The 23,167-nt window shown below is 31.7% G+C and overlaps 1 protein-coding gene across 4 annotated transcripts in view; it reads right to left on the bottom strand.

Moving 5' to 3' along the window:
• LOC132725975 (probable E3 ubiquitin-protein ligase MID2) overlaps positions 1-20,688 on the bottom strand; it is a 33,380-nt gene extending 12,692 nt beyond the window's left edge. The window contains exons 1-2 of one of the 4 annotated variants that reach the window (XM_060711205.1): positions 20,326-20,688; positions 13,711-13,848 (exon numbers count right to left, since the gene is read on the bottom strand). Coding sequence is in view for 1 of the 4 variants with exons in the window: in XM_060711203.1 (XP_060567186.1) it covers positions 5,547-5,562 (16 nt within the window). In the remaining 3 variants the exon portion in view is untranslated. Of the gene's footprint in view, positions 1-568; positions 666-5,546; positions 7,073-13,710; positions 13,849-17,045; positions 17,153-20,325 lie in introns of those variants that run through there. The other 3 variants (XM_060711204.1, XM_060711203.1, XM_060711206.1) reach the window with 3 other exon arrangements.
• Positions 20,689-23,167: the final 2,479 nt, after the last annotated feature.

Here is a 23,167-nt window from a genome sequence, read left to right on the forward strand (position 1 = left end):
CTCAGTCAGAAAGAAAGCAGACAACTAACTCAGCCACAAAGACAACTGAAAACTAACTCTGCTGGAAAGAAAACTGAAAACTAACTCTGCTGGATGAAAACTACTGCAAAGACAAATGAAAACAAACTCAGCCCATAAAAAACTCACTCAGTCAGAAAGAAAGCAGACAACTAACTCAGCCACAAAGACAACTTAAAACTAACTCTGCTGGAAAGAAAACTACTGCAAAGACAAATGAAAACTAACTCAGCCAATAGAAAACTAACTAAGTCAGAAAGAAAGCAGATCAATAACTCAGCCTTAAAGACAACTGAAAACTAACTCAGCTACAAAGACAACTGAAAACTAACTCAGGCACAATGGAAAACTGAAAACACAAAGACAACTAACTCAGCAGAGAAATCATCTACCAAATAGATTGTTAACAAATATTGTATATAAAACTAATGAATGGAAATCTGTTAGATCTTAAAAATAATAAAGCCTGAATCTTATAAAAAAAAGTTTTCTTCATCATTTTATCACTTTTCAGCACTAAAACAAATGAAAACAGTTATCAAAATAATACCGTCAACAATCCAAATTAATTAATCCAGCCTAGTGATATACAGCATGTTCAGGAACCCATAAAACATTTGTATACTTTGTGATCAATATTAAATACCTACATAGCTAATATCTAAAATCTGTCTTATATAGCTAACAATAGGAGGTTAATCTATATTTCATAAATTCATATTTCATTTCAAAATAATCCATACATTTCACAGGTCACAATTTTGAAATAAATCCTGAATTTCGTAAGTCAAAATTCTGAAATAAGACCAGAGAAATATGGGGTTTTAAACTTTTAACGATTAAAGGTGCAGAGGGTAGTGCTTCAGTGGAGTTAAGGTTTGAACTGAAGGAACCTATTTAATATCATGAGGAAAAATGTACAGTTTCATAGTTCACTATTCTATAAGTTCATTTGATTCTATGTTTAAAAGCATAATTTGTATTATGAGGTTTCAGATATACAATCATGTAATCCATTAAAAGGTGATGCTCAGATATTACATTCTTCTTTTATTCATAAGTTCATTATTGATTATTCGAATAAGGCCTCAATAATAAATTAAAATAATGAATATCATTTTTTATGTAATGTTACTTCCCATTTTAATTGGCATTGTAATGGAAGCTTTTCTTCACCATAAGCAATATTATTAATTATAAAGATCCAGAGAGAAAGGGACTCAAATACCAGTAATGCAATCGAAATTAAGGTATTGTGCTGCCCAGGACATTTTATATTTCAGTACAGTATAATAAAGGGGCTAACTCCAATTAAATTATATGAGGAGTTGTATCATAGTTTGAGGACCTTTCTGTTGAAAAAGTGTCAGAGTTAAATCGAATACATATACATGCACAGTGCGGTAACTGGAGTGCAGGTATCAGTTATCCGCACTCCAGAGCATGCCCGTTGATTGGTTCATTTTTGCTGGGGTTTACTTATTGTGACGGCAGAGAAAGGGAAAGGGGCAGAAATATCATATTCAAATGCTCGTTCATTGGTTAATTTTTTCAAGGGTTTCATATTATGACAACAGGGAACGTGCTGTCATGATTGACTATGATACAAAAGAGAAAGAACACCAAAACACTCGGCAATCTGATTTATACTCTGGGGCTACCCCCCTCGTACAAATCAAATAGCCTCGTGTTTCGGTGCTCTTTCTATTACTTAACCCTTTACTGCACTAAGGTGGCGATTTATCCTCCACTCTATCTACAGTGGTATGTTTATGTCATAAACTCGGATGAGAAGTTGTGTGTCAATTGAAACATAATCACAAAATATGAAACATTTCAATACTAAAAAAAACTTTTCAGTGAATATCTTCTGTAAGAAGAGTTCAATTGATAAATTGATAACAGCTTGCTCATACCAACAAATCATAACATATATTGAGGAAAAGATTCTTTCAAAAGTTCAAAACAGCCAAAAAGAAAAAATGGTGATTTCATTAATTACGATCTCATTAGGCCATAATATATACAAACAGTCAAGTCTTATCACAATCACAAAGAAAACTCTGTAATCAATATGTTTTTCATGAAACTCTACAGTAAAACAAAGAAAATTAATTATTGCCAAGACTTTCAAATTAACTCTAGACCAGAAATCGAAGGTTCATTTGGTAAATTACCATGCTATTCACTTTATATGGCTATTTGTGTATACTCAAGTTTATATTTAGACCCAATTTATCAATCTTCTTGATACAGTCTTGGTAAAAACCAGTATTAGTTTTCACTGGGGAAAAATACTTTTTCTGCACAACATAACATCACATTAGATAAGTGCATCTGCTTTGAAAAAAGTACTACATGTAATTAATGCAAAAATACAGAAAAAATTTAATTTGTTTTTTTAAAACAAAAGCTGCCGATAGGACAGCATCCTAAAATAATTCAAGAGCTTGATAGTAAAACAAGAGCCTGAATGATATAGAATTTTCAAAAGTTCAAAAAGGGCCATAATCTGCCACATAACCAAGGGACCGTGGTATGAGCCCTAACTGGGTCACACCCTATTTCCTTATATTACACACTGTTGAAATACTGGTTTACTACCAGCAACAAGACTCTAGCGCAATTTATACAGTATAATTGCAGTAACTTATATCACGATCAACCATTAATAATTAAATATTGTCACTTAAGTGCATTAACGGGTTAACTCATATTAAAAATCAATAGGAGTAAGCCTGTTATTGCACTTAGATGACGATATGCTAAAAGCTTAAATAGTGTTCCAAGATAATGTGTTATATGTGGTAATCTATGGGCAGGTCACAGTCCCCTTAATTGTGCCTTTCTATGAAAACTAACAGATTGTGAAGTACATTGTTGGAAAATCTTAAGAAAAAGAAAGAATTTCATTCAAATTATTGGAACAAATTTAAACAACTATCTGAATTTTCTATGATTACTCATACAGACAAAAAACAAATTTGAAGTTGTTCATGGAATGTTGCCATGTCTCTGGTAACCAAAGTTACCACCAGATATTACTGCTGTTAGAGTACAGTGTCACATAGATATGAAGATAATTATATTACAGATATCTTGATTTGTTCTGCAGAATTTCAAAAACAAAATTTCATTTGAATACAGACACCATGCTTCTTATTTACTACATAATAACTACGAATTGCAAGTGTCATTACATTTAAAAGCGCCAAAGAAAAAAAAATATGTTTTCAGTTTCAAAGCTTTTAAGTAAGCTAGTTTGCTTTAAATTTGATTCTTTTTTGCGGGGTTTGGATTTTACGTAACACCTACACAGAATAGGTCATATGGAAACTTTCCAGCTTTACTGGTGACGAAAGACCTCAGGTGCCCTTCCGTGCAATATTTCAGGCACAAACGGGCATCTCAGAGTAGAACCACCAACTTTCCATAAGTTAGCTGTACAGCTTCCTCAGATGAAAAAATCCAAAGTCCCTATTGGGATTTGAACCACAGCAATGGGAGGCCAAGATGATCCGATTGAGCTGGTCTTTGAAATTAAGTGCCGCAAGCAGGGTAAGAGTAAAATTCAGTGTCAATGACCACTCACGTTTATCTGTTTATAAACAGTCCATCTACCCCATTTGGTTGAACCCTATAAACCTTGGATTGTGTACCATACCATTAGAACAAAGGGAAATCATCATAAAATAGCCATTAAACAAGCTTTGATATTAAAAATATCAACAATTGTGAACAACTTCAAAACAGCTAAGCAATAAACAACATTTGAATATATTTACTCCATTTTAAAAAGGTCATGACCAAAGACACATGGTAAATTTTAAGATAGCTCAAAAACACATTCAAACAAGGAATATGGTGTTTGTGAAAGTTGTAGATCTATACTCACATCTAAATGCAACAAGGTTAAATGAAGACTTTGCTCCAAAATGCCAATGCAAAACTTTTAACAATATCAAAATGAAGGTACGTTTTCAGGCCTATTTCCTTGTTATACCATGTAATATCATAACAAACCATATGCATGTATAAAAAAACATATACTCAATTAAGTCTTTATTAATTTTAGTAACAATTGCTCAAACTTAGAATTACAACTATTAAATGAGAATGTAGAATAATATTTGGTCAATAGAACAGCTTATCAAATGGATTAAGAACTGACTGTCCTTACAAAAGCAGACTGTCAAAAACACATCTGCCAAGTTTCTTCTATTCTATTATTATTTTATTTAGCTGTCAAACCCAACAGTGTCACACAGACATTCCCTAAATTTTGTAATCTTAATTCTGTCTTAAGGAGGAAACAATTCATGTGAGCCGCGTCAGGACAAAACCAACATAATGGGTTTGCGACCAGCATGGATCCAGACCAGCCTGCACATCCGTGCAGTCTGATCAGGATCAATGCTGTTCGCTTACCAACTCTATAACAAGAAGAGAAACTGATAGCGAACAGTATGGATCCTGATCAGACTGCGCAGATGCGCAGGCTGGTCTGTATCCATGCTGGTCGCAAACCCACTTTGTTGGTTTTGTCATGACGCAGCTCAATTATTACTAGAATTACATACACTGGCTTTAGGACAAAAAACAAATGAATTTGAACACCTTTGGTTTAGTTTCCTTGTGGGGTAACCTAAAAGTCTAAAAAAAAATCTTATTGCCCCCCCTTTGAAACAATGCTTGTTCTTGTGAAAATTATACATGTATGCATATAAAGTTTCATAAAATTCAAATTGAAAAGGCAAACATGAATTTTATAATGTTTAAATATATATGGTTTTATAGAAATGTTAGTTACACCTTGTTGCCTGCAGAAAGTAGTAAATGTGAAATAATTTGTGATAAAAGTAGCAAAATGTAAACTAAGTAGTATTTTGACTTCCATACAAAATACTAATTCACTATAACAGTAACTTATTGCCAAAAAGCAACAGATGAAAAAGATGGTTCAGGTAATTGGCCAATGAGTAACCTTTTGGATACTATAAAAGAAAACACCAAAATCAAAATACTTTTTTGATAGGTAAAAATAAATAATGGGCCTTTAATTAACCATACCTCAGATAATGACCTGTACTTCTTATAAAAAAAATTATACATTAACAAGTCAATCGCTACAGTTAAATCATACATAGTTTAATATAGGCCCCCAAAAAAATCTACTTACAGATTCTTTGTCAAATCAATTTTATTGCCCATTGAGATATTGTGCTATTTTGTGTATGTGCAATAGTACCCCTTCAGCAACAAGATTCTGAGCAAAATCTTCAAGCTTTGGCACTGTCAAAATATTTTGCCTAACAATCTCCTAAATTACCATACTCTTAATTTTGCTGCAAACATGTTTTTAACTTTTTTTAATTGCACATATAATAAAAAAAAGCAGTTTAATAAAATTTAAAATATTATTTAATATTTTCTATATTTATAAAAAATATTTTTTAAGCGTCTAGTATAATACAGAAACAGACATAATTTGTACTGTAATAAAATTAGAAGAGAAAATCAGAACTAACTATGGACATTCCCCATCCTTTGGAATATCAATCAGTGGTAAGTGGAGCCATCTATATTACATGTAATGTTCCTTTTTCTTCATATATCTTATCTTTATTCAAGATTCAAGACTAATATGTCCTTCTTTACTGGCGGAAAAACATCATTTTTCAAAAATTCTGCAAATTGTCTAGCAAGTGAAAATTGCTTCCTAATTTCCTTTGGCTCACAAGTTCTGATGCACTTAGAAGTTATCATGGTTTTTATATTCTCACAAAGTCACCAGTTTTCATCCATTTTTTTTTTTTTCAATCATTGATTACCTGAACAATGACTGTCTGTTGTTAACTGACAGTTAATAATCATCATTCATCAGCCTATTTCTATGTAAATATACAATGTTTATAAACACCGGTAAATTCATTTCCTGCGTAAAAACCTGTATTTATCTTTCCATTAGTAATTTCTCTCTTGAAATGAATCAAAACAGACCATGCCTTTATTTCTAGAAATGGTTACATGCTGAAATACAAAACTGCCTGATAATCAATATCTCCTTGTTACCGTTATACATGTATATGCTACCAGAGGTCCTTCATAAAAAAATGTCATTTATCTTGAAACAAGGTGTGAAAATTAAGTGACAGAGTTCTTGTCACAGTCACGCTGCAAATTTCATTTATTTGCACCATTTGACATTTTCCTAGGTACCTCTGATGCTTTTTTTTTACTTCAACATCTCTATAAAATGTTATAAAGATTTAGATACTCCTTAAATAATTAACTAAATGCTGAAGGAAGTTTCTAGTATGATTGGGATTATACACTTTAGTTTCACATTATGTTTTGCTTAGTCAATCTAAATTTTTCCTTCTTTTATCTAAAGGCATTCCATTCAAAGTATCTCTATAAGCTAATATTATAAAAGTTACACAATAACTGTCCTTAATTGATACATAATCCACTTTAACCAAACACAGTTTATCCAACAAAAACTGCCAAATTGTTCCAGCTTTTATAACACAAATATCCCGATGTCTTTACTCTCTATGTGCATTGTAATGTTTACGTTTTGTCTATGTAACAATCTTCTATAACACACTGTTGACCTAAACAATATCAATAAAAGTTCATGTAATTTGTATAAGTGACATCGTCCAAGTCATTAATTGCCCTACTCGGCAGAAGAAAAAAATCAACACGTAAAACACAACATTTTATTACGTAGGCTGTCCCTCTCTTTGGCATCCCTCCTTATGCTCGTCTCTCACAGTGTCTACTGGTATATATATCTGTATTGGATGCAGTATCACCATCTCCTGTCTTAATTTCCATATTGATATTCCACGATAAGACAATGTTCACATGTTGCACAGTTTACATCATCATAAGACACTCGTTCCAGATATTTGCTATAAATATTTAGACGTATCATAAAAATAATATTGCCATGACAGTACTGCCATTTGCTGTCTTTTAATATAATCGTATCACTATAGATTTATATAAAATATCAGTTGGCGTGTCTTGAAGAAAAGGCTGAGATTTTACAATATTTGACGACACACATTTAAAATTTGTTTCCCCATTGTGTATAACCAACCACATGGCATTAGGTGATATTAAACTGGAGTGTTGGCAAACAGCTCAACTTTCAAGAGATGTGCTGTAAAAATACTACCATAAATTCATTGAGCTTTTATAGACCTAAAATTTATTGATGTCCTATCAGTTTGACTTGCAGATCTTGAAATAAGTGTAATAGCAAGATACTCTATAGTTTTGTGGTTTAAAGGTTGCATTAACACTTTATATAAGAATCAGGTATTATAAAGAGACTTTCATAAACAACCACCTATTAAACTGACCACTTGGCTATAATGGTCAATGAAACTGGTAAAATGAATACTTCAAGCTTTCATGGTTTATAGAATGGTTCATCAGTAAAAAATAAACAAAAAGTTTATCGGCCAAATAACTTGATTTATTGCAAGATGTGTGTAAAATTTCAATTGCCATTGTGTAAAAGCATCTTCATATTAATTATTGATGTCATGCTGTCCTAAATCTTCTTCTAACAAATATTTTGCAGTACCCAAAAGCTTTTTATTGAGAAAATCATTCTTTGTTTTTTCTTGCTGTCTTTTTTACAGTCTAGTAATTAATAGTGAAAAAAAGTACAGGCACGGGTATTGAAGTCCTAAATTGAAGCTACATGTACATAATTATGTCAACATAATGAGGTTAAGTCACGGATATTAAAGTCCTTAATTTAACCTACATAATTATGTCAGCACTGAGGGTTTGAATCCTGTTAAATACGTTATATTTGGTCATATAAGAAATTAAATAATAAGGTAGTTTAACCTTTAACTTAGCTTGCTGGTGGCAACTGAATTCTGTTTACACCATGTGACCAGAACAGACCATGATCAGCAAATTTAAAGGATTATGCATGCTAATGAAAGCTCAAATACTGTTCTAGCTGGAAATACTAGAATAGGGAAACATCAGGCTCTTCTGCCAGTTATCACATGATTTTTAACAGGGTCAGTGTGCAGCAGAAATTAAAGTTAAACATATAACAAGAGCTGTATACAGGACAGGATACTATTTAAGTGCTTGATAGTAAAAATGTAGACTTTTCTAAGTTTTTCTAAGAGCCTTAATGTCAATAACCATGTCAGAGTTATGGGCCTTGGATTATAATTGACCTCCTATTATGCTCTCAAATAAGTGTGTGAAGTTTCACCTCATTCCCTTCAGTAGTTTTGGAGATACTAACTAGCACCAAAATACAATTTGATACTTGTTCTGCAAAATTATATAAAACAAGATATTCTTGTTGTTCTACAAACTTAGATGATAAACAAGATATATTTTTGTCATTCTGTAAAATTGTTGCTATTCATTCTACAAAATTATATACAACAATTAAGTTACATGGATTCTTGTTGAACAACAAACTTAATATAAACAAGATATCTTTGTTGTACATATATCTTGTTGCTCTATAACATTATTATGAAACAGGATATTTCCATTTAAATCGTTTTAAACCAGGTATTGCTGAATATTGTGAAACATCAATGTATCTATAAATATTTATACTGCCAATATATTGTAACTATATACAAATACAAATATCACTATAACAAAAGGATTACCTTATCTTATATAAGTTAAATGACACTGACACGATCTTACAAGGAATTAATTTTGTTCCTCATACTTAAAGAAAGAAAGGTTAAATGCTTGACAATTGTAACAAAGAAAAAGAATAGCTTCAGAAAAAAGATTAAACTATGCTTTAGTGCAGTAGATCTACAGGGTCATGACTAAGATATTTTCAATATGACTGTAATACTTTCAGATAAACTAGGAAAATGCTCTATTTCTTTACCCTAACCACATGAAATATCTTAAATGGAACTGCTCATCTTTCAATCTGGACAAGTCCATTCATCATTTTCAGGGTGTACTGGCAGAATATAGCTAACAGTGCAGACCGTTATAAGACAGCACAGATGTGCCAGCTGATCTTAAGACTTAGTCTGCACTTGTCATATTGCTAGGCAAAGATTTAATGTATGCTGATTTCAGTAAAATACACTGATGTCAGTGAAAGTACATATGCATCAGTAATGCATGCTGATAGCAGTCAAGTACACATATATCAGTAAAGTATACTGATGTCAGTAAAGTACACATACATCAGTAAAGTACACTGATATCAATAAAGTACACATATATCAGTAAAGTACACTGATATCAGTCAAGTACACATATATCAGTAAAGTATACTGATGTCAGTAAAGTACACATACATCAGTAAAGTACACTGATATCAATAAAGCACACATATATCAGTAAAGTACACAGATATCAGTAATGTATGCTGATAACAGTAAAGTATACATATATCAGTAAAGTAAACATGTATCAGTAAAGTGCACTGATATCAGTAATGTATGCTGATAGCTGTAAAGTATACATATATCAGTAAAATACACTGATATTAGTAAAGTACACTGATAATATCAAACTATGCTGATATCAGTTAAGTATGATGATATCATATGATGAAATGAGTATAAAACACTGATATCAGTAAATGACATTGATATCAATAAAATATGCTGATACCAGTTAAGTATGCTGATATCACAATATTGTTCACTGTTATCAGTATAGTACATTGGCATCTAAGGTTACATTAAATGAAAGGACATATCTATATATCAGGTAACATGCAAAGGTAGCTAAGTGTATCAAATAAAAACACTGAACTTCCCTGAAAAGTTAACATAATGTTCATAGATATGTAAAACATCACATACATGTCAATTATTAGAGTGGAACAACATTGTTTACAAGTTAAAACACACATTTCTCTAATTAATTATTCCATTAGCCTAATTACAGAAGGTATGGGAAATGTATCAATTGATGTTTACACAATACCACAGTAAAATTGCTCATGTTTGTTGTACTAGTCTTGTAACCTATGTGAACTTAAAACCTTTGTCTCAGAAAAACATTGGCTTTGTCTAACTAATAACAATAAAGAGTGAACAATTAGTAGAGAATACTGAAGGTCAAAATTATTTTAGAATGCCATTGATATCAAAGATACAGAACAGTATTTTTCTAACAGGTCAAAGCATTGGAGACCTGGTTAGATACTGAAATACAGCTATGTCTCTGAGCTTGGTCAAATTAGGCAGAAAAAACACAAGTGCCTAAATTAATGCTTGAGTGAGTTTGAAGGAAACAAAAATTTTTTAAACTCTAAATAAGTATGTTTGTATTCATTTTTTTTTCATTTTGGCTTCAAACCATGAAAACAGAAATAGTTGTTAACTAAAATATTGTGTTTAATGTCAATCATTGTACAAAAGCAAAGCCAAACAAAATTTGTCATAAATACATCTATATGGATTAAAAAGGGAGGGAAAAAAAATTCTTTTACTGGTCATATCATTGTGCAAAAAGACCCCCTGGATGAAACATTGTAGAGTTAGAAACTGAGCCAGTACTTGTTATATCCCTTAATGCCAGTTTCAAACAGCTTAAAATATCATCTTATATGATATTTCATAAGCTAGACTTTTTTCATCAGTTATAATACATCACAGGAAAGACATTGAAATTTTAAATCCCCTAATATTTTCATCAATTTTCTACAAGCCAATTCAACAAACTCTGTCTCTGTTTGGGTTATACAACAACTTTACATTTTTTCCTTGTGAAGGAACCAACATATTGCACTACTTAGGCAAACATCTGCATGGACAGTAAACATATTTTGATTGCCAAAGCTTAATTTAGAGATATTTTTGTTTGCAAAAATCTCATGCCAAAGCTTGATTCTGAGATAATTTTGTTTGGGGTCAGAATCTTGCTCCTAGAGGAAGGGGAAGGGGGGGGGTCGAAGTGATATTGCCCATACACAAAATAGCACAATATCTCAACTCATAATACTATTATAGTTGGACTCAACTCATAATACAATTAATTAGACTTTCATTGGATAGAACAATTAATCATCTACAAACTAACCTCATGTGAACCACAATGACAAAATTCATTCAACCACCATTAGCCAAGCATGTGGTTAAAAAAATTGAATTCAGGGACCTAACCACTTTCATAGAGTACTTTCATGTCAACAGTACAATTATTTCAAGTACAATTTACAGGTGGTCTTCAATAAATCCATTAAAATAACAACTGTTTAATTAATTCTTTTTCCTGTATTTCTGAAGTATTTCCATCTATGATCTTAAGCATAGAGAAAACATACTTTAACTTTTCAATTATTTTTTTTAAACTCAAACAAATTATTTATCTCAGTGGCTCCATATTTCATCAAGCTTTCAAATACATATACTTCATTTTAAGTCAAAGACAGAAATTCAATTACTAAAAAACTTCTGCAGTAACTTTCAGTAAAATTTTCATCAATATTTTAAATTTGAAAATGTTATAAATTGACAATAAGTTTTGTTTAGGTTATACAATGCAACATAAGCTGTCCAAATGGTATTAGTCTGGCGCCAGCATTAAGTAGAATAAAGTGTGGTTATTTCAGTGCAGAACACTATGAAGTCAGACATGTATACAAGAAGAAATCATTCCTAAGGAACATGACAAAGCCCCACCCCCACAACAACCTGCAGTGGTTTTTCTCACTTGATCGGCAAGAGGCCTTAGCCTCTTGATTTTGGGAAAAATAATGCTAAAATTGCTTATTTATTTGGGAAGAAAAAACACTTGTGTAAGTTCAAATTTTTGGGAAAACTGCATGATTTTAAAGAAAACTTCCGCGGGGAAAAGGCTTTTTATAATAAGCCACAGTTTTATGAGGTGAAAAATCACTGTAACCTCATCATAATTAGGCTTATTTCATAACTTACAACATTTTTGGTTTACACAGAATTTATTTTAGTTCATTGGAAGCTGATACCTTAAAGACAACTTCTCAAATCCGTTCCTGGAAACAACAAGTACTGAACAACATGTGTGAAGTTTCTTTTTTAAGGAAACAGGGGCTTGCCCATGACACCCTGGTTTGAACCCATGTGGATAGCAATCCTTAGATTATTTGTGCAGAAGCGTTAACCACTCGGCCATGCCACCACTCTAAACATTAACAACATTTTTAATGATGAAACATCGATGGTTGAAATGACCAGACGCACCAATGAGTTAAATAACTATGAGATGAACAAAAGTTGTCTAAGTTTATATTACATAATGATGGATGTAATACCTTAACCTTTCAATGTCAGCAGGTAATTCAGTCAAACTAATTAACAATATTATACAAAAAAGTACTTGTTTTGAGTAAATAACGTCTTACTTCTTCCCATTAGTACATACTAATAAAGATGGGTGAATGGCATTAAATAAGCCAAATCATGACAAAGAAAAAGTGAGTGTCCTACCCCGAGATTCACACTTGAAGTTGAAGACCTTTACTAATAACCTCTATTACCGGTATATGACCTCTATTATTTAACTACTATAATTAAACCTCTATTATTTTGAAACATAACATTTAATTGTAAGAAATTTTAACAATCTCAAATTGAATTATCAAATATTTCCAGCCATCAAGAGCTGCCAGGTTATAACCACACTCTGTGACAGCTAAAACAAGAGCTTGCGGATTGCATAATTTTTCTTGATGAAAATGAACTTTTGGACAGTGACATACAGATCCAGTCATGGTCCATAAGACAAGTGATTAGTGTAAAGTTTCATTGGTTGCAAGCATGCTGTACCTTAACTAAGTATTTTTTCAGTTCACTTAAAGGGGTATTTAATTCAGCTAAAATCCATGAGACACTGTTCCAGTGAATAGCACCATTATATATGCCACCGTATTTTAAGCCAAGCTAAAAAAAAATAGTTTAGCCCTTACCACCCTAAATATCTTAAACAAACATGTCCATCTTTAAATCTGGACAAAAAACATTCATCATTTTTAGGGAAAATTTCAAAATATGTATTGATTGAATAGCTAAAAGTACAGACCATGATAACACAGCACATCTGTGTCAGCTTATGTTGGTCTGCACTGGTTGCATTGGTTATAGATTCAGTGTTAATAAATGACATTCATACATTTTACTCAGTCAAATATCAGGTCAAATTTTTTCTTTGAACTTTTTTTTATCAAAGGATATACATTTTTCCCTCAGGAAAAATACAATCTTTTGTATTTATGCTAAAATTTATTCTTCAGGGCTATATACACATTGAAATGGATACAAATTACTCATATTATAATCAAATACATATACACATGTATGTACTAAAATTCAAATACATATACACATGTATGTACTAAAATATATAGAAAAATAAGGCCATTTATTTGTATTATTTAAAAAAAACTTTTTAAGTATCTCTAACAGTGTGTTACTTTAATACTTAGTAATTTCACATACAAAGTGTATTTAAAATCATATAATGATGATTTTTTCAAAATTCAGGTATGCTCTCTAACCTTGACACTAAATTAATTTTCTGAATCGCTGACAAACTGTCAGTGTTATCTAAATAATATGACAGTTTCACAGGTATGATTTCTTTAAATGATGTGTTAAACAGATACATGTACATTACTATTTAATTTGTCTGTATTGAAACATTTTCCAAAATATAAATTCTCACCTGTTATTGATCAAACCGCCATTTCCTGTATTTTCACAATTTAAGCTTTAAATCTTCAACAGTAAATCCCTCTTGTTCCTTTTTAATCTTTGACTTCTTAATCACATGGCTTCTTTTCTGTTTATACACAATCCACGCCTGAAAATTTTCAAAAATTGTGTGTTGTGTGTGTCAATAATACAATACAAATAACTCTCGTTTCAAATACTTAATCCTGTGACTTTACACGCGAGACTGTTACAATATTTTGAGCGTATCATATGGACAATATAAACACGGCAACTACTTTGATCTCAAAGTGACACTAAATGCTACCCCCTAAAGGCAATGTCCTTAATCAGCTTGTAATTTGTACAGGGTACAAGGCACACGAACAACCCGGCTGTATCGCCTAACTATTGTACTGTTAAATGATAGTAATTTATGTACAATATAATTAATTTGTGTCATTATCATTATTAATGTTTCTTGTATCTCCAATACTCTCGGTTTAAAACACTGATAAGTAACAAAAAAGCTATTACCATAAAATGACACTAAAACTTAGTCAAATGTGAAACAGGAAACCTTTTGTGGTTTAAGAAATTATTGTTTACAATGTTACTTAATGGACAGATGTAACAGTAAAATTTAAGCAAAAGCGAATTTCTATTTAAATAGCATATCTAAACGACGCCCTTAAATTAATGGAAAATAAAATTTAAAAAAAAAAGAGAAAAGATGACAGTGAAAGTCGGACTGTATTTGGCAATTTGCTCTCGTCAAATATGACCTGATATAGGTGGAGATAATCTGTCAATCATAAATTTACTGGTTTTTAAAAGCAATTATCCTAATTCTACAGTATTAACATTGTCTCGTTCCCTAATTAATGTCATACATATTGCTTTTTCAGCAAAACAAGTTAAAATTCTTGAATGAAAGCCAGACTGCAAAAATTTCTATGATACTTATGATTTTGTAAAATATTTTCATTCTAATATATTGTAGAATTAAACAAAAGAGAAACTCGTTTCTGACGTAGATTTTATAGTTTAAGCTTATAATGTCTGTTATAAAAAGAGTTCTAAAAATAGAGCAATTACTCTCATTTATTTAAAGAATACAATTATTCACACAATAAATTATTTTAATAAGTCTTAATTATCTAGAACAAAAATGTATGGTTCCCAAATATTGTCTTATCTACAATTTTCAACAAAAAATATTTCAAGTATATTGCTACTCAATGATTACCATATTAAATTTATCCCCTTAGTGCAGTAACAGGTTAACTCTTATTAATTTATACAAGGAGTAAACCTGTTATTGAACTAAGAGAAAGATTAACCTTTCCTTACTACTTTCATCATATAATGCACCATAATCATTATTTGCTTCTTTTGTCAAAAACAAGATTATTAGTTGTCCTTTTTACCTATACCCCCCCCCCCCCCCCCCCCAGCTTTTTACATTTTTAGGGAAAATTACCAACCCAATAGCTTACAGTGCAGACCATAATCGGATGGGTAAAATATGTTGCCACCAGCAAGCAAAGTGTTAATTAAGCCCTTACTGTAACTGTGCTGATCTGGCCAAGCTGACTTCTTAAGTTAACCCTTTCCCCCATGAGCAAAATTATTGTGAAAAATGGCCATTTTCACTGAAAAGCCTCCTCTTACAAGTTCAAACTGCTATGAAACTGTGAAAAATGCTTCAATACTAATCAAACTTGGCACAAATGTTGACTGGACCATTGCCTTTGTAACGACATGCTCAGTCTTAAATTTCCTGTTACCATGGCAACGAGGGGACATCTCAAAATTGCCAAAAATCACTATTTTGCCTCGATTTTTTCCATCAAAATTTATTTCAAAGTGCTGCAACTTCTCAAGGGATTGAGATAGAGTCAAAGGCTTTTCAGCGTTGGTTACACGTTACCTTATGATCGACCTGGGGTCATTTTAAGCCTCTCACAAGTCCAAAATTTTCTTGGCGATGAGGGGGACTCCGCCCCCTTCAAACCCCCCAAACAGAAGGGGGCACATACCCCTTCTGGCAACCCCCTGATGTATCTTTTGGATGGGGGGCGGCGCCGAAAAAGTGCTCACTTTTTTTTGCAACATTTCTCAAACTAAAAACCCAAAAAGGACATTTTTTCACTATTTCAGGCCTAAAAAGGGGGGGGGTGGGGGGGGGGGGTCGAAAGTGCGTTGTTTCGCGTATATATGAGGTAAAGGGTTAATGAAAGCCTTTTAAAAGAGACCTTTTTAGGCCATTACACCTTAGTGCAGTAAAGTGTTAACTCCTATTAAATCATGTAAGGAGTAAACCCATTACTGTACACTTAACAAATCTTATAAGTGTGCATCTTTTATGGCCTTATAACTTTTTTGTTCATCAATATTTCTTTACAAAATTTTGGGTTCTGACTATTGGCTGCATTTCCACACTTTTCCCGTGCTCAAACTTGTCAAATTTAATTATGCGGCGCGTTCAACCGTGAACGTACAAAATTTACACAATGCACGAAAAAATTGTGTGAATGCGTGAAAGAAAATTGCTCATGATATTCTCGAATACAACAGAGATCCACATATCAGAAAAACATAACATATGGGTACATTATCTATTCAACAGCGTGGCATAGCCCTAGGATTGGTCTACGCTGGAGTACACTAATCAGAGACTGGTAAAAAAATAATTTGTTTATATAATTATTTAAACTCCATTGCATTGTAAAAGCTGAAAATCATTTAAATTTGGTTCCTTCCAAAGACGAACGTAATTGCATATTTGTTTTTTACTTATTACATGTTTATATCATTTGGAGGTTGCGCAACGCATGGTGGTCACCGCAATGTAATACCAAGGCTTAAGAAGGCTTATCTTCATAACAGAGTAACTGGCAGCGTTTATAACATTCCTCGCCGACCCCAAAATTATCTCCAACGGTATGTTACATTGATGCGACGACGCTCCAAGGCTGTAATGCACAGTCAGAGTGGCACACACGGTTTAAAAACATCATTTTGCAACATCGACTTTCGACACGCACTCACATTTTTTAGAAATGTATCTTAAAATTTATCTTGAATGAAAAAAGAAAACAAATAAAAATAACAGCCTGTCTCTTTTCTGTATTTATTGAAAATTTCAGCATGATCGGGCAAATATTGATACACCTATGAGACCATTTATGCATGCACACTTATAAGATTTGTTAAGTGTACTCAGGAGACAATACATCCGTAACTAACCAGTACATGGTGCCACATCATACATGGTAAAAAGACATCAGTATGATCCAAAGCCATTTTTTCTGGCTTAAGAGGCAGACACCCTAAACCACTAACCTTATATTTGCCTTTATCTTCATATCCTAATTGAAAAAAATACCAAATGTAAACTTAATCATTTAACTTTATGAAATACAGAGATATAACAAATACTGATAATTTTATCAATAATTTACGAACCGGATTTAATCTTGTCCCTGTGTAAACAATTGTCATGTTTTAATTTTGTTATCTTTAAACAGAAAAACGTGCAGGACGACATCAACATGATCATTGTCATGTAATTTGGTGTTTGAAGTCATTAAGTATGCCATATTTGAACTAAAATTGCATTCATTTCAGTATCAAGACACTATCCAAAATTAGCACAATTTATTATTTTTCCTTCATAAACCCATTAAGTTTAAGCTTACTTCTGTAATAAAAGGTCTATTAGCAAATCTGACCCCCTTCCAGTGCCATTTTTAACCACAAGTGGCATGATTTATATAACTCTGGATACTGATACTGACAACAAATGGCTATATTTCATTTATTTTTAAAAGAGAAGACTTTTTCTATTTTATAGGTATTTATAATGTACATGTATATATAAAATGTGACACTAGGGGCCATCAGCACCAACCCCTTATAGACCCAAGATTATTTATAAAAACTTCAGAAAAGGTCTACCATGAAAATAAAAATTAAATATACAGTCATGTATGTTATACAGTTTCAGAGGAGAAGATCTTTTCTAGAGTTATACAATATTTGAATAATGTGATTCCCAGGGTGGATGGGCTGAGATGAAAATGAACTAATGAATGATGACTGTCACATGGCCATCATTTAAGCTAACCTTTATACTCAGATGACCTCAAGAACAAATACAGATTTTTTTTAAACCATGGTATTCAGTGAATTGTGAAATTTAAAATCAACAAAGAAAACATGTGCCAAACTTAAATGAATGAAAATGAAGCAATATTAAACTACTATAGATGCCCAGACCACAAGATTTAGGACAAAAAAATATTTTCCTATCTTCTTATCATGCTGAACAGTTGTGCCAAGTTATTCTATAGTTTAAATTATTTTCAAGACCAACAATTCTAGATCAATGTCCTTAAAACTGTAGGTCCCAAATATTTAAAAATTTAAAAAAACACACAAGAATTTAAAAATTAACTCTAAGAGTGGTTAAGATACATATTCAAGGTAACACATTGTTCTTTTGGATGATGCATTATCTCATCTAGCTTATTAACATTTGTGTTTACTTACTTTTTTTCACATCCATCATCAAATGGTACAGTTCTATACAGAAAATCTGTTGAAGTCTTAAGTTGTTTCATATACAAATGTACATGTTTGACATTTAACCTCAATTTGTCCTTGACCTTTAATTCAGTAATCATTCTGATCCTTGCATGTGGCACATTGCCCCTGACCCAGTTTACATGGGAATCTCTCAACCCATATCAGAGTTACAGTACTAACAAGTGCACTTACTTTTAGCCTTTGACTTCTAAATAATTATGACCTTGACCTTTGATCTATGAATCAGATTCTTGAGCATGACAGTCGCCTTGTCATTGAGGTAGTCATTTGTGACTGCAGCACTTTATTTGAGAGTATCTTAATCAATTCCAGACATGATTAAACAGGTGCAAAAGTAATATAATTGTACTAAGCAATTGCTAATAAGTCCATCTATAGGTCAAACTCATAACTTTGCATTATTTAGCCGGACCATTATGAAATGCTTGGTTAAATCATTTTAATAATTACCTTCTGCATTTATATTCCAATAAAATAGCATATCAGTTACCGGTATGTGTTCAGGTATGGCAGTTGACTTGAACATGAATATATATATACAAATTTATGTTTTCAAAAGCCTTAGTATAATGGAATTCAGTAAGTTGAAAAATAACTAAAACAACAACAAAAATATTAATCTTTAAGGATCACTAAACTTATACCAAACATACTCTATGCTTATGCCTACAAAGTACTTACTGGATATAAATGAGTATAGGTCAAAGATAGATAATAAATAGGATGCTTTCAACACCCCAGTATGTCAATATTGAACAGATAATAAACAGAATAGCAAATTGAGATTTAACCGCAAGTGGGTGCAATTTTCTAACTCATCTGATCTATTTGCATAAAAAAAAACACAAAAAGATAATTTTATAGATACAGGTAAAATATGGAAAAATATTATACCTGAATTAGTCACTGATATTTGTAAATAAAACAGCTTTCAGGGCTTTAATGCAGGAAATATATCCAACAATCATTTGATTATTCCTTCACTACACCTTCATGTATAATATACTGTATAATAAAACTCTATTGATTAGTTAATTGCAAACATATTTTCAATATTTTCCTTTTGAAGCAGTATTTGATCACAATATCTGCCTGCTAATTAGAATATATGGATTTTATCTTTACCTTTAACAGTGTAATGTGTACTGTGAACTAGGCTGAATGACCTCCCATACCATGTATGGAGAACACCTGTTCCCCTCCAATTAAATTACAATTAAATAATACAGACTGTGAAATGAAAGAACATTTATATACAGTTTTATTTTCTCTACAGTATATTCAAAGTTTCTTTACCCCTTTGATCTTCAAGGTCATACATATAACTCATGTTAACTTAAACTTCAGTCCCCTTTTCTAAATTCATATTACTGCCCTGGCCCTCCCCCTGCCCCGAATGTGAAATGAATTTGTTCTGTTTTAATGTTGAACAGTGTCAATTGATAAAACAAGGAAATTTAAACTTAAAATTATGTAACAAGCAGTTAAAATTGACTGATAAGCAAGCTGACATGGCTGTATATCTGTCAGACACGGCAATGTTCATGCAGAGATCATAAATCCCCTCTGTATTCATAAAAGTATGATTTTTATCATGGCTTCAATTAAAGCCATGTTTTTATGGGGAGATCAATAAAAGAAACACCTGTATCATTATAAATCTCGGATTACAGGCATTAAATATAAATGCTTGTAATGTGGTTAGCAGCATTTTGTGTTTTGTTACTGGTGTGTGTCATGGTTCAGAACTGTTCACTGTTTTTAGGAGAAGATGTGTAAGCGACTGGATTGCTCAGTCAGTAGAGCTGCGGAACAGTATTCTGAGGGTCCCGGGTTCGAGTCCTGGTCAGGCTGCACATTATTCTCACCCTGTGACATGTGTTAAGATAAGAAGCAGGCCATAGAATATAGGCATGGTCATAATTAAATCTATGATATTGATTAATATTCAATTTAATTTAGAATTTCACACATTTCAATTTATATAATATAAAATAATGATGAAAATACTTACAATACACACAATGATATGTCCGGTTTCACATTATTCGGTTAGCATTCCTCCATTAACAAGTATTATCTAAGTCCTCGCACAAACACACATGCACATGTGTGATAACCTTTAAACAAAACAAAACATTTAATCAAAATACAAACAAGATGTAACTTTAATTCAGTGGGAAATCCAGCCCCTGTCTTATCTAAAAATCTAACAATTTTAAAATGTCCACACTGCTTATTCATAGTTAAACTATGTTAATGCAACAGTGTCAAACAATACCATATTGATTGACAAAATTTAACCGAAGTTATCACTTCACTTGATCAGTGTGTTAGAAGTTTACCATATTTTATGGCAAGTATCATAACCTCAAGGCAAGAACAGGCAATTTAAAGTGAAAATTGCAACTTTATCATAAACTAACAGTAAGGCCTAACATCTGTCCATTTATCAAGTTTGCGATCAAATCATATAAAAAGCATTTTTGTTGTCGTAAAAAGCAATATAGAAATTAATTATAGCATAAACTATTCACCCCAAACTTTCAATAGGAAGAGCTATGCTAAACAAATATTCAGTATTTCTATATATAAAAGTGAATGAATGACCGCAAGTTTTTACAAGTTTTCCAGTTTATCTCATCAAAAATAAAAATACCTATGGATAAAGAAATATTTTACATCTTAATTTTGTAAAAATTCATATCAAATATCATAGACATCCATAGTTTAATTAACTGACAATGTCAATTTACAGAATTTTTAAACATAAAAATGCAACCATTCATTAAAAAACTTTTGAAACTTGATAGCTAAGTCATTAAACCAATTAAACTTTTATTTACCAAAAAAAACTAATAAACTGTCAAAAAACACAGACACAATGTTAATTATTACATGATTATTATCACCATCATTATCATAAAATATTAGTTTGACCTTCAAGGTCAAGGTCATTTATACGTCTACATGTGTAGGTCTAATTAAGTTAGTCTTCTTGAAGGTTGAAGGCTGTTATCAAAGTTTAACAACAAGAATAATCCATTAATAAATAACAAAGTTAAAGGCAGTTTTTCTACATTTAACTTAAAGTTATTTCCTTAGTTTCTATGTATATGTTAGTGTTCATCCGTGCTGTTCTACAGAAATTAGATACTTGGACGGGAGCGACAGCAACAGGAGAATGTTTCTAATTTCTGTAGAACAGCTATGGATGAATACTACATTTTGTAACATACTTAGTGTCAAGCTTTATTTGGCTTCATAATCACTCACTTTATTACGTCACTATGCCGTTCTATGAAATACTATGAAAAATAGAAGTCGACTATGAACGGAATTCGATATAGTATCGACTTCTGTTCTTCTATGAAAATTAACGCACAGAATTTTTAAGAAATATAGCGTTTTCATTGGATGATAAATAAAGTTGGACACTAAATTGTATCTTTTATGGTTATTTTTCCACAATTTCTTCATTCATCTTTTTATTAGTATGGTTACTTTTCCATCGTTCCTACATTATATATTTTTATGCTTATTTTTCCATAGTTCTCTGCATTATATATTTTTTATGGTTAACATATAATTCCATAGTTTCTAAAATATAAATTTTTATGGTTATTATTCCATAGCTTCTTCATTATATATTTTTATGGTTATTTTTTCCATAGTTTCTACATCATATACTTTTATGGTTATTTTCCCATAGTTTCTACATGAACATTATATATTCTTATGGCCATTTTTTTCAATTGCTCTGCCCTTCATTACCCTGGCAATTTAAAGTATTCTAGATTGAATAAATAATGAAGCACACCGAAACCTTACTGAAACAGACTTACATTTCTCTGTTGCCATGCACAAATTAAAAGTATCTATCTAATTGTATATTTATTCTGTGATAGCAGTCCTTACTATTGGCAGATCACTTAATAATTGAAATGCCTAAAATTAGCTATTGATACACTTAGTTACATCACATATTGTACAGTTCATTACACAATATCTAACAGTATAATAGTAACAGACAAGTTTGTACAGTTTTAGTCTTGTACATCATTTATAATGACATTTTATAGCCCAGAGACAAACAATAAAATTAATCATTATCCCTATCTTTATATATTATATAACACTGATATACTTTCGTTAACCTATTTTTAATGTACATTAAGTAACATAAGACTACAAAAACAATTATTATGTCTATAGTCTTAAGATAATTAGATGTAGGATTTTTTCTAATATAGCTGCCTTACTTAAGTTTTCCAGTACAGCGAATCATGGCCTTTCAATAAAGTTATACAAGTATCCTACAAAATGTAGTTAAAAATATTATTAATATGAATAAAACAAGAGGGCCATGATGGCCCTGAAGTCGCTCACCTGTATATAGGCCCCCAGAGCCGGGCAAGTTTAAACCCCAGGGCTTTTATTTGAACAAACTTGGTAGACACCCATTAGAAGATATTTCATGCTAAACATCTAAGGTCTAGCTCGTTGAGTTTTTAAAAATAAAGATTTTTTAAGTTTTAACTATACACATATAGTTAAAAGCAATGACACCCCTAGGGCGGGGCAAGTTTTGACCCCAGGGCTTTTATTTGATCAAACTTTGAAGACACTCACTAGAAGATGTTTCATGCTTAATATCCAAACTCTAGCTATTTGTGTTTTTTTTTAAAATAAGATTTTTAAGTTTTTGCTATACACATATAAGGAAAATCAATGCCCCCCTGGGCAGGGCCAATTTTGACCCTAGGGCTTTTATTTGAACAAACTTTAAAGACGCTAACTGGAAGATGTTTCATGCTTAATATCTTAACTCTAGCTATTTGGGTTTTTTCAAAGAA

Source organism: Ruditapes philippinarum, unplaced genomic scaffold (genome assembly GCF_026571515.1).
Source record: "Ruditapes philippinarum isolate M1 unplaced genomic scaffold, ASM2657151v2 ctg554_1_1_1_1, whole genome shotgun sequence".
Taxonomy (NCBI): domain Eukaryota; kingdom Metazoa; phylum Mollusca; class Bivalvia; order Venerida; family Veneridae; genus Ruditapes; species Ruditapes philippinarum.